The sequence below is a fragment of the Sciurus carolinensis genome, chromosome 2 (assembly GCF_902686445.1).
Source record: "Sciurus carolinensis chromosome 2, mSciCar1.2, whole genome shotgun sequence".
NCBI classification, from domain to species: Eukaryota; Metazoa; Chordata; class Mammalia; order Rodentia; family Sciuridae; genus Sciurus; species Sciurus carolinensis.
In genome coordinates, this window is record NC_062214.1 from 107997958 (window position 1) to 108013755 (window position 15798).

At 43.2% G+C, this 15798-nt stretch overlaps 1 protein-coding gene across 1 annotated transcript in view; it reads right to left on the minus strand.

The window, feature by feature from the left end:
• Window positions 1-15377, minus strand: part of Sord (sorbitol dehydrogenase) — a 31094-nt gene extending 15717 nt beyond the window's left edge. The window contains exons 1-3 of the mRNA XM_047539286.1: window positions 15320-15377; window positions 14839-15212; window positions 4007-4040 (exon numbers count right to left, since the gene is read on the minus strand). Of these exons, the coding sequence (XP_047395242.1) occupies window positions 4007-4040; window positions 14839-15212; window positions 15320-15377 (466 nt within the window). The remainder of the gene's footprint in view (window positions 1-4006; window positions 4041-14838; window positions 15213-15319) is intronic.
• Window positions 15378-15798: the final 421 nt, after the last annotated feature.

Below are 15798 nucleotides of genomic sequence, written 5' to 3' on the forward strand. Positions count from 1 at the left end.
ATTTCTCTCTGGATAAAAGACAGGCTGGGTTCAGGTACAAAATTTAGACCACAGAGGAAAACAAGTTGAACAACAAGACTGATTAAGTCCAGCAAGGCAGAAAAGTTTCCACGGAGCAAATATACTATTTGTGATGGGTGATTTTATGTGTCAACTTGGCTAGGGTATGGTACCCAGTTGTTTGGTCAAACACAAATCCAGATGTTGCTGTGAAGTATTTTTTAGGTTTACTTAACATCAGTAGACTTTGAGAAGACCAGATTGTCCCCCACAATGTGGGTGGGCCTCATTCACTCAAGAGTAAAGATTCAGGGCTGGGGTTCAGTGGTGGAGCACCTGCCTAGCACATGTGAGGCACTGGGTTTGATCCTCAGCACCACATAAAAATAAATAAATAACATAAAGGCATTGTGTCCATCTACAATTAAGAAAAAAAAAGAATAAAGACTGGGGTTTCTATTTATTTATTTATTTTATGTTTCCTTTATATACTATTCATTTCTTTTTTTTTTTTCTTAATATTTTGTTTTAGTTGTAGGTGGACACAAAAACTATTTTATTTTTATGTGATGCTGAGGATTGAACCCAGGGCCTCACACATGCTTGGTGAGCACTCTACCACTGAGCCTTTATTTCTTAAAGGAGAAAGAATTCTCCTGAACATAGGAACCTGTCCGAGCTGGGCAGCCTGGACAACTTAGTAGGACTCTGTCTCAAAAATAGAAGAAATGGGACTGTAGCTCATGGTAGAGCACTTCCCTTACATGTGCAAGGCCTTGAGAGCAGCCCCCAGTACTGCAAAGGAAGAAGAAAGAAGGAAGGAGGAGGGAGGAGGAGAGAGGAGGGTAGGAGGAAGAAGAAGAGGAGGATAAGGGAGAGGAGGAGGATAAGGGGGAGGAGAAGGATAAGGGGGAGGAGAAGGATAAGGGGGAGGAAGAGGAGAAGAAGGAAGAGGAGGAAAAAGGGGAAGAGGAAGAAGAAATCTGCCTGAATTTGTAGTCTGCTGCCCTACCCTGCCAACTTCAAACTTGCCAGTTCCCACACCCCCACAATCACATGAGCCAGTTCTTTAAAATAAATTTCCCTCTTCTACTCCCTGTCCCCCAGCTCTATACATATACACATACATATAAATACATATCTCATTTGTTCTGTTTGTCTGGAGAATTCCAACCAATCACAGTGTAAATAAGATATTATTAGGAGGAAGAAATGTATCAACTGCTTAAAAGAACAAACTGTTTTTCAGGAGGTAACTGTTTCTAGACAATTACTACACTGTACCTGATTCTTATTTGTCCAAAAGAACAAGCCTGACAGAATTTCAGCTTGGCAATCCATAGTGAGCTACCAGGCTGAGTTCTTCCTCCTCCTTGCTTTCTAAAAAGGTGCAACTTTACTTAAATTATCCAAAGATTTCAAGTGGCATTTCCTCTCCAAGGGTTGAATAAAGTGGGATCTGGTGATATTGTTGTTATCAGTTTTCCAAGTTCAAAATAATGATACTACTGAGCCTCTCTGCTGAAATAAGCACTAAAGGATTACAGACTTAGTCTGAATGAACTGACCACATTACAAAAATCTCCCTGAGAGAAAATTCCACCTTAGAAAGACAGAGACCCAAAACTTCTACCATGCTTTCAGACATTTTGCACATTGCCTTTGCCATAAACCACTGGCAAAATCCAGCAGATTTGGTTCAAAAACATTCTTCGTCTGTGGTTTTGATGAACAGAGAAAGAAACAGCAGGGTGAATTCTGAGATCAAAGGTAGGGAAACCAGATGTGGTGGTGCATACCTGTAATCCCAGCTGAGGCAGAAGGATCATAAATTCAAAACCAGCCTCAGCAACTTAGAGAGGCCCTGAGCAACTTAGCAAAACCCTAATCTCAAAATTTTAAAAATGAGCTGGGTATGGTGGTGCACGCCTGTGATCCCAGCAGCTTGGAAGGATCACAAGTTCAAAGCCAGCCTCAGCAACTTAGAGAGGCCCTGAGCAATTTAGCAAGACCCTGTCTCAAAATAAAACATAAAAAAAGGACTGAGGATATAGCTCAGTGGTTAAGTACCCCTGAGTTCAATCCTGGTACAAAACAAAGAAAGAAGGAAGGAAGGAAGGAAGGAAGGAAGGAAGGAAGGAAGGACAGACTAGGGATGTGTCTCAGTGGTTAAGCGTCTCTTGATTCAATCCCCAATACCAACAAAAAAAAAAGGGGGTAAGTATTTGAATTAGAATAACAATCTTGGAGTTTTCTCACTTGAAGTCATTAAGATTTCAAGCAAGATCTGATTTGCTAGGGGCCTCACTGAAATATTCTTTCCCCCTTCCAAGTTAAGCATAACAAGAGATAAGAAAATGAGGAGATTCAGAGAGAAGCTATACTGGGATCCTTCTGAATGTAACGCGGCCCTTGTTTGGCCACCTCTGGAACCAATACCAACATATCAGGACACAGTGAGGTGACTCCTTCACTTCTCTGAACATGGTATCTTGGTATGACTCTTTAAACCCTAAATATACATCACTTGCTAAACACTGACAGAAAGAACTGTTGTCTATATCTTATCACTAAAAGTCAATAAACTCAACCGACCTTTGAATGGTAAACCTCCAGAGCCATGAGGAAATCTGCCTTCAATCTTCAAACCACAGAGGCTGTGGTTCTGGGATGAGGTGTGGTGAGGGCAGGGGGACAATCCAACATATCACAGAAAGGGTCATCTATAGATACTCTAGCCCTCTCCTCCCAGCCTCACTTCAGGGTCCTGAGGATTATGAAGAAGTGGGATTCTGGGGATTGGAGAGATTAGAAAACTATTAACAGGGATTTTCCCTAAGCAACAGGGTGGCATGACCACCCAGGTAGATGCCACACCAGGAAACATGTCAGCTCACCCTGCAGGCTCGCCCAGTGAGAAGCCTGCAAGGAGTGGAGCAAAGGTGCAGGAGCCCTGCCCCAGTGTGCTCACTTTCTGTACTTGGTTGATTTAGGCAGGGGGCAGGGCTCCCTGCAACCTTCCTACCCCCTGGAGAGAAAGGCCTGGGCTGCTCCACTGGCCTTCGTAGGAGTGCTAGCGAGATGCTCCCTTTGCTAATTAAAAGATTAAGTTCTGGGGACTCCTTTTCAATGTTTGGGTTAGGGTTAGGACATGATTTGGCAATCTCAATGTGGTAGATAGGGTATGTGGTCATTCCTCAAAAGAGGAACAATTCTGCCTTGGGCTTATGCACTTTGCATCAAAAACTCTGAGACAAGTCAGTAGTCTGACAGTAAATTTTTTTCTTTTCTTTCTTTGTTTAGTTTAGTTTTGTTTTTTTGTTTTTTGTTTTTTTTTCCTGGTGCTGGGGATTGAACCCAGGGCCTTGTGCTTGCAAGGCAAGCACTCTACCAACTGAGCTATCTCCCCAGCCCTTTATTTAGTTTTTGATACTGGGGATTGAACCTAGGGGCACTTTACCACCAAGTTACATCACTAGATCTTTTTATTTTATTTTGAGACAAGGTCTTGCTAAATTGCTCAGGGCCCCCCTAGGTTGATGAGGCTGGCCTGGAGGCCTCCCTAGGTTGATGAGACTGGCCTGGAAATTGTGATTCTTCTGCCTCAGCCTCCCAAGTTGCAGGGACTACAGGTGTGTGCCACCATGCCCAGCAATTATAATTTTTCTAGTTCTGTTACTGTTTCTTTTATTTAATGTAGCAGTCAAGATAAACCTACCCACCTAGTCATGTTGTGGAGAACAGACTAGGTTCTCAGTCTAACAAAAGCATAGTCTTTTGTTTGTTTGTTTGTTTGTTTTGCGATGCTAAGGATTGAACCCAGGGCCTTGTGCTTGCAAGGCAGGCACTCTATCAACTGAGCCACATCCCCAGCCCTGTTTGTTTGTTGTTAATGAAGGCAAAAGTAATAAATGGTAGGAGAAAGGGAGGCAGGGGAATAAGGCACATGTCTCCAAGATAAACAATAGAATAAAAAAAATACCAGTTCAGTTCTGCAAGGACCTACCATTCGGGCCTGGTTCAGGAATAGGATAGTTCTCCTAAAAAAAAAAAAAGAAAAGAAAAAGTCATTTAGCATGAATAATAACTTTGCCTTATGAACATTTTCCATTTTTAAAAAGTTAAGGTGGAATTTCATTTAAGTATGTCTTCTTAGAACTAACGTAAGCTCAAACCATACTGCTGCCGGGCTGTGGGGGTGTGCTGAAGGGGCTCATCGAATGGCATGCTAGAAAAGCCTATCCAGCTCTTCACCACTTTTCTAACAGAGCAAATGATCCAAACAAGGTCATACACAACATGCTCACAACCTTACAGAGAACCACACTGTCATGTCACAGAATGGGATAATGTTCTGATGCTGGGCTCCCTCCCAGGGAAACTGCCAACTGCCCTAAAGCCAAAGGCCCAATCCAGTCAGAACTTCAGGCCCAGGAAGAACTGACTTTAATTGCTGACCTCATCCACCCACTGGGGCAACTTTCCCAGGACTAAGAAAAAAGTCTGCTAGATGCACCCGCAGGCAGAAACAATATCTGGGCTGCTTCTGGGTCTCTAGATCTGCCTTCCATATCAGAATCTTCTATCCTGGAAAAACACAAGATACAGATTCGTTTCTAGCAAACTCCTACCAGGAAAGGATGAGGGCATTTTTGGCAGGTGCATATGAGGACTGTCACCTCAAGACAGGTGGGAGAGTGTCTGTGCTGCCACCCCTTTCCCTTTATATCAGCACACAGACTGATATCTGGTCCTTTCTCTTCCAAACATCCTGGGTAGAGTTTTAGAAGCCTCTTGGGAACTCACAGGTTCAAAATGCAATCTGAACTGGAAGTGGGATTATACCTATAATCCCAGCTATTCAGGAGGTTGAGGTAGGAGGATTGACAAATTCATGTCAACCTGAGCAATTTAGCAAGATCCTGTCTCAAAATTTAAAAATTTTTAAAAGGAGTCCACTGTAGTTCAGTGGTAGAGCATCCCTGGGTTCAATCTCCAACACCACCAAAAAACAAACAAAATATAGTCTGATGTAGGGGGAAAGTGGGAAAGGCAGGTTTTGGTTGTTTCCTTTTGTTTTTAATCTCAATTTAAAGGAGGTAAGGGAAGGAGGAAAGAGAGAGGAAGAGACAGAAGAAGGGAAGGAAAGAAGGCAGGCAGGCAAGAAAGGACTCTAGAAATGGTCATTTTAGGATGGCTGTCACCTAGACCTTCCCCAATGAAGTCGATGGTCTCAAATCTTAATTTTTTTCTTGCGATACTAGAGATTGAACCCAGGGACACTCTACCACTGAACTATATCTCCAGCCCTTTTTATTTTTTATTTTGAGACAGGGTCTCACTGAGTTTCTGAGGCTGACCTTGAACTTATGATCCTCTCGCTTTAGCCTCCCCAAAATTGCTGAGATTACAGGTTTGTGCCACCACATCCAGTTCATATCTGACATTATATTTTAGGGACTATTGTGTAAAAAAAGTTATGTTTCTGATATATTGGGTGAAATTTTAAACTGCAAGTTAAATTTCTAAACTAAAAACAAAGGCTTTTATTTCAAACATGGAACAGTATTCCCCCCTTTCCACAATGGTATTATTAGGCAAAACTGTGAGACAATTGATTCCATAGCCTGTTCTTCATATCCTTGCCTTTAGCTGTATTAAGTCTGAATACCCCATTTGGAGGTGGGGAAAGGTGAGATTCAAACTCAGAGAAGCAGTTGGGTACACCAAGTAAGCGCTAGGTCACTGGAGATGACCACTACTTTCTGAAAAAGTCCTTTGCTCTTACCACACTGACAAACCTGCAGTAACTTTTCTAGACACTAGATGGTGCTGTCCCAACCTGGGTTTTTCCTTGGTAGCAGAAACACTTACATGGAGAACTTCAAATACCTTTCCCTGCACTGCCACCCTTTCTTTTCCCCTCTCTTTCTTGCTGACTCTATACACCTTTACAATTCAGGCTTGGTTCCTGCCTCCCATCCTCAAGAGACATGCTACCTGAGCACAAGACCATGTTAAGATCAGCCCATAAACGTGTAAATATTGTCCTAAGCACCACTGTGGAGCCCACTGTTGTCAAAACATGGTTTCTAAAAATCCTTGCTTTTTGATTGTGGTTCCTTGGCATGATAATTGGCTAAATTTCTATTTACTTACTCTCCTTTTCAGTTTTAGATTTCAGAGGTGACACGCTTTCATTTACCCAATTTCTTATCTCTCAAGGATTCTTAAGGGCGTGACTCAGTGGTAGAGTGCTTGCCCAGCATGTACGAGGCCTGGGTATAAACCCCAGCACTGCAAGAAAAAAACGTTTTGTAGTCTCAGACACATTCAAGGTTTCCTAAACGGGATTTCTTACCTTTCTGTGAATGACAGAAATGAGAAGGTGAAAAGGAACCGAGTAACTTCTTTACTGTAGTTATGTCAGTGTTGTGACACTTCTTTTTCTTTCTTTCTTTTTGTCTTTTCTTTTTTTGAGCTGGGGATCAAACCATGACTTTGTACATATGAGGCAAACACTTTACCACTGAGCTACATCCATCCCGCACTTTTCCATTCAACTTAGAAATACCTATCTGAAGCCAGACATGGTAGGACTTGCATATAATTGGAATGACCTGGAGACTGACACAGGAAGATTGCAAGTTTGAGAACAGCCCCAGCATCTTAGTGAGGCCTTAAGCAACCTAAAAAAAAGACTAGGTATGTAGCTCAGTGGTAAGTGCCCCTAGGTTCAATCCCCAGGACAAAGAAACAACAACAAAAAAATCCTGTCTGAATCATATACATATTCTCCTTCTGTTCTTCCCCTTAAGGTCATTCATCCCCCACATTACCCAGTAACTCATGGAAAAACTCCAGAAAGAATTCTCTGGGCACATGGAATCACACCAGTTGCTCCTCTCATCCTAAATGTTATCTCGCCTTCCCTAAATTCATGTTTGCAAATGATCCTAAATGTATCCTCATTGGTCCCAATTTTTCCACTTCTTCCTGCACACCTGCATTTTTACTCTCAAAGTCTTTTGTGGGTTGCAGCCACTGCCTCAATACCAAGAGAAATCAGGGGAAGATGCCTTTTCCCTACTTCAGTCAACCTGAGTAGTACCATGAAGAATCAGACTCTGGAATCATCTGTCCACGTGCAATGCAGGCTCCCTGCCACCTGCTTGTTCCTTTTGCAGTTATGTAACCTTGTTGTGCCCTCAATTTACTCTTCTGTATAACAAGGATGACCATAAAAAGAAGAGCCAACTCTTAGTACGTAAGTTTGCTCTTATTGCAAAAGTCATACATGGCAGAGCGCTTGGGTAGCATGCACCAAGCCCTGGGTTCAATCCAAGAAAGAGAAAGAGAAAAAGAGAGGAAGAAAGGAAGAAAGGAAGAAAGGAAGAAAGGAACAAAGAAAAAAAAAGAAAGAAAGAAAGAAAGAAAGAAAAGAAAAGAAAAAAGAAAAAGAAGTTAACATGCCCACAGTATTTTCAGTCTTTCTTCTGACAGTTGTAGAAAGGATAAAGCCACCTCCCACTGAGGGACAAATGGCAGGACAGTGTGTGAGGAAGACAGCAGCCTGGTCCCAGGTCCTCAGCAGCATCTCTGACACCTGCTTCCATAGGCCAGGCTTCCTGTGAGCCTTGTGGGGGCTGCTCTGCATGCTAACAGGAAACAGGAGACCTATTTTTGCTTCCCTTCTCCCTCCATATTCCCTTTCCCGTGAGTAATTGAAGGGTGTTTTGAGGGTGGGAGGAAAATCCAAAGATTTCCCAATTGGTCATTTTGTCCTAAGAGGTTTTGTTCTAGCCGCTGGTCCTGGCAGACTGGAGGTCAAAATAGCAGGTTGGACACTCTCCAAAGTCCACTGAGCTGGTTCCCTGCCCAGGCTCTCCCAGCTCCATCCAGTATTTGTTCTGCTGATTACAATCTTTATAAAATGCAAATCTGCTTGCAGTCCCCAGTGGCCCTATACCCCTCATATGGCAACCACTATGTCTCCACCTCACCTCCAACCCTGCCAAACACCCTGCACTTGTTCACCCTCACAGGGGGCCTTTTCTCCCTCTCCTTCAAGATCTCACAAGACATGGGAAGTGAAGCAACTGGAAGTGAGGCATCCTAATTCTTATGGGAACTCAGGGAGACTTAGGTTTGTATGTGTTAAATGAGAAGTCTAGGGACATCCAAATGGTTCTGTCCAATAGGCAGTTATATTCCTAGAACTGCTGCTCAGTCATCATCTCCTGTAATGAAACCTTCCCTGTCATGACCAGACTGGTAAGGTGACTACTTCTTGAAATTTCCTGCCACCTAGCACTGAATCCACACAGGGTAGTTAAGGAACTATTTACTTCTCAGCAATGATAAATACATAAAAATTTCCTCCTAACTACAAATATAAGAACATAACCATTAATTTATCAGGAGAATCTTTATATTAAGCAAAGATATGAAGTCTCTGAGTTCTGTTGGAAGGTCTAGTCTATTAAAAATATTTATTAAGTACTCACTGTGCTCAGGTCTTTGTAATCAAATATTTACGTGTTTTTTTAAGTTGTTGAGCTGAATATCACTTTGCAAAATTTGAAGATCTTTTCCCCAGTAATTAATGCTCTTAGTGTAAATCTGATTTGGGGAAAAGCTTTAATATCCGTCTGTGCTCAGAGACTTCTAAACTGGATGCCAACACTATATATGTGTACCTATTTCTCCTTCTTAATTTCTGTCACACAATTTTAGAAACCTCCCCTACACCCAGAATTCTAGTTTCTCCCCTCAGAATAGAGCTACTTTTACAGAATGTTAAAATCCTATTGATGATTTTGTCTATTGTTCCTTCTGCTTTGAGGGGAAAATGTTAGCTTTGTGCCTCTTGGCCTTTCACAGACAAAGAGGCATTGCCTTTCAGAGCAGCTGGCAGAGATGGCAATTTGCTGGACTTAATTTCCTGTTTTGAATTTGAAGTGGTTTTTCTAGTTTGGGTTTTGTCTTATTGTTGGAACAATTTAGATAAAGAGAGGGGAGAGATTTCTTTGAGCTATTTGCTATTATTTAACTCCCTTTTTTCTGAAGGAGTTTGGGATTATGTTTTCACTGGAAGTTACCTCTAACTGATAAGACTAGTTCAGATACTAAAGGGTGAAGCAGCCTGCTTCTTCTCTTTCCAGGTGATCTCTCAGCTGCTCATTAAGAATATCAGTGCCCTTTAATCCAGCTGCTCATTAATGATTATCAGTGCCCTTTAATCTGTTCATATAGAAGCAGCTGGCTCTGTCAATTAGCTGCAAAACTAATCAGGAAAGGAGAACGTGATGTGGCAATTGGGGACATAGCTCAGTGGTAGAGCACTTGCCTAGCATGTATGAAGAGCCTGTGTTTGATCCTCAGCACGACAAGGGAAAAAAAAAAAAAAAAAAGACACATGATGCATGATGCCTAGGACCATATGAGCTGCTGGGTGTTCATGACACCTCATTATACAATTCCCCTCTCCTCATCCAAAAATCTTAACAGTAAAGCATAAGTGCCAAGGACAGGACACTTTTAATGTGTTGTATTAGATATAGAATTGTCGTGTTTTTTAAAAATATCATTATCAAAGCGATTCTTTTGACATGGAGTATATTACAATTCCTCAAAGAGCAAAATCTGAAGAAATATCTTCCCAAAACTCTGACTAATGTTTAAACTTGATGTTGAGACATTATTTTCTCTGTCATTTATAATTAAACAATATCAGCTCATAATTCTAAAAATCACCATTTTTCCTTTACTCTGCCGTCTACTCACATAACTAATCATAAAACAAAAGTCAGACTATTTCCTCTCCAGGGTGCTCAGATCCCTGGAATGGGGAAGCTATTTTATTCCCATTCTTCTCCCTGTCAAGATATTCATGCCTGAAATGGGGGAAAAGCTGATTTTCAGGAAGAAAGGACATAACACACACTCAGAAGTGGTCCATGAACTGTTACTTATGATGAACTGTCATTTATTTATGCACAGATACATTTAAAAATGGAGAGATACATTTAAAAATGGTTATAGCAGTCTGACATTGCACTACATCCAAGTGCAGACAATGCATGCATCAGTTCATGGTCAACTGGAAATATAAATAGATTCTGGCCTTTCATCACAGAAATTTATGAAGAATTGTATTAAAGTCCCAGCACATGCATGGAATGTAGTAGGCACTCAACATGTTAATTTCCTTTGTTAGTTTCCTTACATTCTAGCAAATTAAAAATACAACCCACTGATGGGCATGGTGGCACACAACGGTAATTCCAGCAACTTGGGAGGCTGAAATGGAAGGATCACAAGTTTGAGGCCAGCCTCAGCAACTCAGTTTGACCTTGACTCAAAATTTAAAAAAAAAAAAAAATATATATATATATATATATATGGCATAGGAGTAAAGCATCTTTGGGTTCAATCCCCAATACCAAAAGCAAACAAACAAAAATAGCCATTCCCCACCTACACCACCAAAGCTTCTGCACAGAAAAACTAATTTGACTGTTATATCCCATCTTCATGAATCAGTAATTCGCTTCCCAATAAAAAACAATTTCTTTTTGTTGGGGTGGCAGGGGCAGGGATTGAACTCAGGAACACTCAACCACTGAGCCATATCCCCAGTTCTATTTTGCATTTTATTTAGAGAGAGGGTTTCACCTCATTTTTGCTGAGGCTGGCTTTGAACTCTTGATCCTCCTGCCTCAGCCTCCTAAGTGGTTGGGATTACTGGCCACCATGGCCGGCAAAAAGCAATTTCTGAATCTCTCTAGACTAACTGAAGAATCATAAACTATTAGCAGTTGAATACAAAGTAATTGTCTGTCCCACATTAAAATAATTTGGTTAAAAATTATCTGTGTTTGAAGGTCTGGGTCTTTATTCATCTGTAGCCTGCTGCCTAACTCCACAGTTAGCACATACCCTTGACAGTGTGCTAGATGCTATGCTAGGCCTTTTACATGCAGGATGCCACTGAATTCTCACACAAACAAAAGATGAATACTACTATTATCCCCTTTTCAAGATGAGGAAATTGAAGCAGAAAATAATTTGTCCAAACACAACTTTAGTCCCATAGAGCTGGAACTAAACCCCACTCTGACCCCTCAACTTGGCTTTGACCTCACTACTGTTTCTATTTAAAGACCTCAGAAAACTGATACTGTTTGCTGATTGGCTATTTGCTTCTTTATGCATCAGTTTCCACATCTCTCCCTCTTACTCTTAGGAAGCCCCAAACTTTCTCTATTTAAAATGGGGAGGGGGAGCAGAAGTTTTCAAATCTCAGATTTTTGTTTTGTTTTCCACATTATGAAAGATTGTGGCCATTCTCTCAGTATGTTTATGTGCCACCGCCTTCTCTGATTTATCACCCAACTTACAATGCTCCCTCCTTGCTGTGACAAATAACCACCTAACAGGGGAATTTAATTTTTGTTTCCTGCAGCTACTGACTGCATCAAGAAAGAAAAGAGAATCATGTCTTTTCCATAGGCAAGAGGAATGCTGGGTTAAGGTTTTGTTTCTGCTAGATAGAGTGAAGTGGCCCAGGTCACACTTCCCACAGAATCACTGCCCTAGATACGCGGCAGGTTCCTGGTTTTAAATGAAGCAGGAAAGCAGCACTGGCAAGAGCTGAGCCCTCCTTCCTGCTTCAGAATCCTGCAGAATCCTGTTTCAGATTTTAAGAATGGACATTTCCCCAAACAACTCCCTTCACATGAGTTCTTGAGGCATAGATCATTTTTATCAGGGGACCCAACTCCTGATCACCCAAATGGGCACTGGGCCTCAATTCCCCCAGAGTGCAAGAGTTTTAAATCTGTAGTCTGGTGGTCTTAAATCAAAAGGGCAAAACAGCTGGGCATGTTGGTGCATACCTATTATCCCAGTTACTGAGAAGGCTTTTGGGATCCTTTCTGAATCATCCCAAATTCAAGGCTGGCTTGGGCAACTTAGAACTTCTCTCAAAATATATATATATATATATATATATATATATATATATATATATATATATTTTTTTTTTTTTTTTTTTAAAGGGGTTGGGGATGTAACTCAGCTGCCCTAGTACACATGCAGTGGCCCTGAGTTTAATCCCCAGTACTGGGGGTGGAGGGCTGGGGTTGGGGGACATTCCAATTCTTCCCCCTTCCCAGTCTTCACTTTTGTAATTCTTATCCAACCTAGCCTATGGCTTTTCAAATGCCACTAATGACTTACTCTATTAGGTTCAGGAAACCTGAGTTTCATTTCAATTCTCCTGTAGGGAGAACAGGTCTCTTGCCCTTAAAGCTTCCCCAGGATGTTCCTTTCTGTTGGTATCTCTGGTTCATTACTGACACCACCAACTCAATTCCAAATCACTGAGTCTACGTTAAGAAAGAGGGTGGGTAGGCAGAAATACTCTACTGGGGGGAAGAAAGAGGTAATGGGGAAAACCATGCCTGGGAAGGAGTACAAGGGCTCAGAAGGTCTGTGCTGGGTTGCACACCCCTGAGGAGGCAGGGGCCTCTGTTCAGTCTCTGCTGACAGCTCTTAGGCACCTTTCCCTCCAGTGTTGCATATTTCTCTAGGGTAATGTCTCCTGATTCTTTCCTTCTCCCTCTACATGTTCTGCTCAACATAGGCAAGTTCCATCATCCACTATTTCCCAATAGAGTACTATTTAGGACAAGACAATTCTTTGTTGTGTAGGTCAGTGCTGTGAATCCAATAAAGTCTATCAGCTGTTGCCCTCAGTCACTGTGATAACCAAACACCCGTTCCCCTACATTTCCAAATGTCCCCTGGGGAATGGGTGCAGTACTGCTCAGTAGAGAAACAAATGACTTCTAAGTCTACATCACTAGCCCAGGTAGCGTTCCTGTACCAAGGGAATCACTCAAAGTTACCCATATCCTGTCACAGAAACATCCTAAGCTCAAATTTTCCAAGCTAATCTCATCATTTTAATCTGTTCTTCTGTCTAGCAAATGACTCACCCACCTCCAAGTCTTAAACTAAAGCTGGGAGTTCTTCTGGTCATGCCCCTGAACACTTTTTCTGTGTACCAGTTCCACAACTGCACATAAAATTCTCGTGTTTTTTAGAGCCTGTAGGATAGTCACCTCAACCTAATCCCTGATCCAATCAGAGTGAGTCCTAATGCAAAACCAATGGAGGAAATTTAAGGTGAGCTCCCCCTTAAAGAGAGGTAGTCTGTCTGAGCAGTAGAAGAGCATGAGCTTAGGAGTGAAGGCAAAGCAGAACCTGGGGTTGTAATTCTAGGGCTTCTACTTATTAGGAGCATAGCCTCAAGCAGGCTCTGAACAGATAGAGGGCCAAGAACCACTCCCAGTGAGACCTTTATTCTCTGTGACCTCCATCAAAGCCCCTCACATTGCTACAATTGTTTACTTCATTGGCCTGTCTCCCTCAGGAAGCTTGGGAACTTCCCTCTTCCTCTGGGCCCCTGGTCCAGTGCCCAGCACATGAAAGGTAACCCCTCATCTTGTCAATGTTTGTGGAATGAAGGACTGAGTTTGAAATCACTCTGTAAGCTAAATAAAGTAGTACCACTTTCCTTTCCTCATAATACCATCAGGCATTTAGTGCAATAAACAGTAAGAGTGTCACTTTGATTCAGGACCTTGGATGGAGGCTCCAAAATGAGAGGAAACAGCACTAGAATGGGATTTTGACCTTCTGAGTTCTTGTCTTGGCTCTATTAACTAACCAAGCCTATCATCTTGGGGATGGCACTTTCTTCAAACTGAGGAAATGGAGAGTTGGCTTCAGGTAAGGGTTCTTAGACAGATAGAAGGGAGATACACAGGGGATGAAAGGGAATCTTGAACAATATTGTTGCCAAACTCAGTCTGTTTGCATTCTATAGAGAGAGAGACCATCACAGATTCTTAAACTGTCAATAACTATTAATATGGATAATCTTCTGAGTCTCTCCATTTAGATCCTGTGCATGTTCTTTGAGGGGGAAGGAGGTGCTTAGGAGCAGTAAAGATGGCTGGTACCTGTCTTACATACCATTGCCATCCTAGTCTCATTTGAGATGGACTTTGTCAAGGGAACTATGGCATGATCATAGGGCTGATTCAGCAGCTCCCTGAACTTTGGTACCCTTAGGCAGGGGACAGAAATCAGGGTGTAAGGCAGAGACATATACAGAAAGTCCCTAAAGGTTCAAGAGAACCAGATCAGAGGGGCAAATGGGCTGGAAAGCAAACTAAGGGTGATTATCTACATGCCAGCCAAAGCTATCACTTTCTGAACTCTAGTAAGTGCTGATTACTCTCAAGATCATAATAATCTTGCATGGGAGATTTTTATCAGTCCTATGCAAAGGAGAGTAAATAGACGTTTCACTCCTTTTAAGTGTTGTTTATCCTCTCTTTCTGCCCTGTACTCTGCCCAGAGGAGTTCAGAGCAAGTCCTAATCCAGGCAGCTTTCTTGTATCTCTTCTGAAAAGTGCAATGACAAGAGGCTGGACTATGAATCTGCAGCTCGCAAGAGGAAAAAGGCTTCAATTCGTTTGCAACAGTCCTGGATATAGGTCACGTGCCAGTTATGGGGCTGAGTTCAGAGAGGCACACGACAAGATTCCTCCCTTATGATAACCGATAACCGTTAGCCACTAATCGCTACCTCCACCCCACCCCCACCCTCACCCCCACCCCCACTCCTGTGGTAACCACTGCGACAGACGCGCAAGGTGCGGGATCCTTGCTGGGTTGGAACTGGGGAGGTGGGACCGTTGCTGGGCTCTGAGGGGAATGAGGCAGGGTCGGGTAGGCGCCCCACCCTCCTTCCTCTTTTACCAAGCGAATGTCCCCAGGTCCGTGCACGACCAGGGAGAGGTTCTCGGGCTTGGCCTCCGTCGCCATGTCGGTCTCTAGCTCCCAGTTGGATACTGGAGTCTGCGGAGCCTTGTGGCGGTGCGGGTCGTGTGGATGGCTCTGGTCTTTGCCCGGCCGAGGGTCCGGGGTTAGGAGTGGGAGGCGGGGCCTGGGCTCGGCGGCGCGCGCCGGCCGGGGGCGGGGCCTTCTCGTCCTTGACAGCCGGGGCGGGGCTGGCGTGCAGGGGCGGAGCTGCGGGCTCCCTCTGAACCACCAGCTGTAGATCGGCGAGGCCCTACGCCTCCGGTCTGCGCTGTTCCTCTGCTTGGCGCAGACTTCACTGCCCTGAAAGCGACCTGCGGAGACAATTCCAGCAAACTGGTGTGCTCAAACTCGAGCTGCGAAAAAATGGGCACCAGGAATTTAGGGAGCTGTTGAGAATGCAGATTCTCTGGACCAGTACCGAGATTCTGATACAGTAAGTTTAGAGAAACAAGCGCTACACTGATGGCAGTATCCATGTTGGCGCCTTGTCCTCGGTGCCCAGCACAGAGTCTATCACCAGTAGGCATAAGCGAATGAATTCTTGCATCATTCCATGGACAGATTTATCATGTTCCAGGGACCTGATACATCAGTATAAAGAAGGTGTGAAGTGGAAATTGTGAGAACCTTTCTTTTTAACGGCTCTGCTGCTTCTATTTGAAGAAGAGTTTAGACACAAACTGAAGCTCCTTCAAGCTCTCCCCTCTCAGGGAAAAAGAGCTTACTCTCGGGAAGGGAGCTGCCTTCCTGGCAGGCGTCTGTAAAGGACTCCTCCCTCCTTTGAGGGCAGTGACAGGATTTCATTCCCTCCAGCCACTCCCCCTTTCAGCCAAACTCTAAGATTCTTATCTCCTCCAGAGGACTTTCCCCAGACCTGCAACCTTTGAAGCGGTCTCC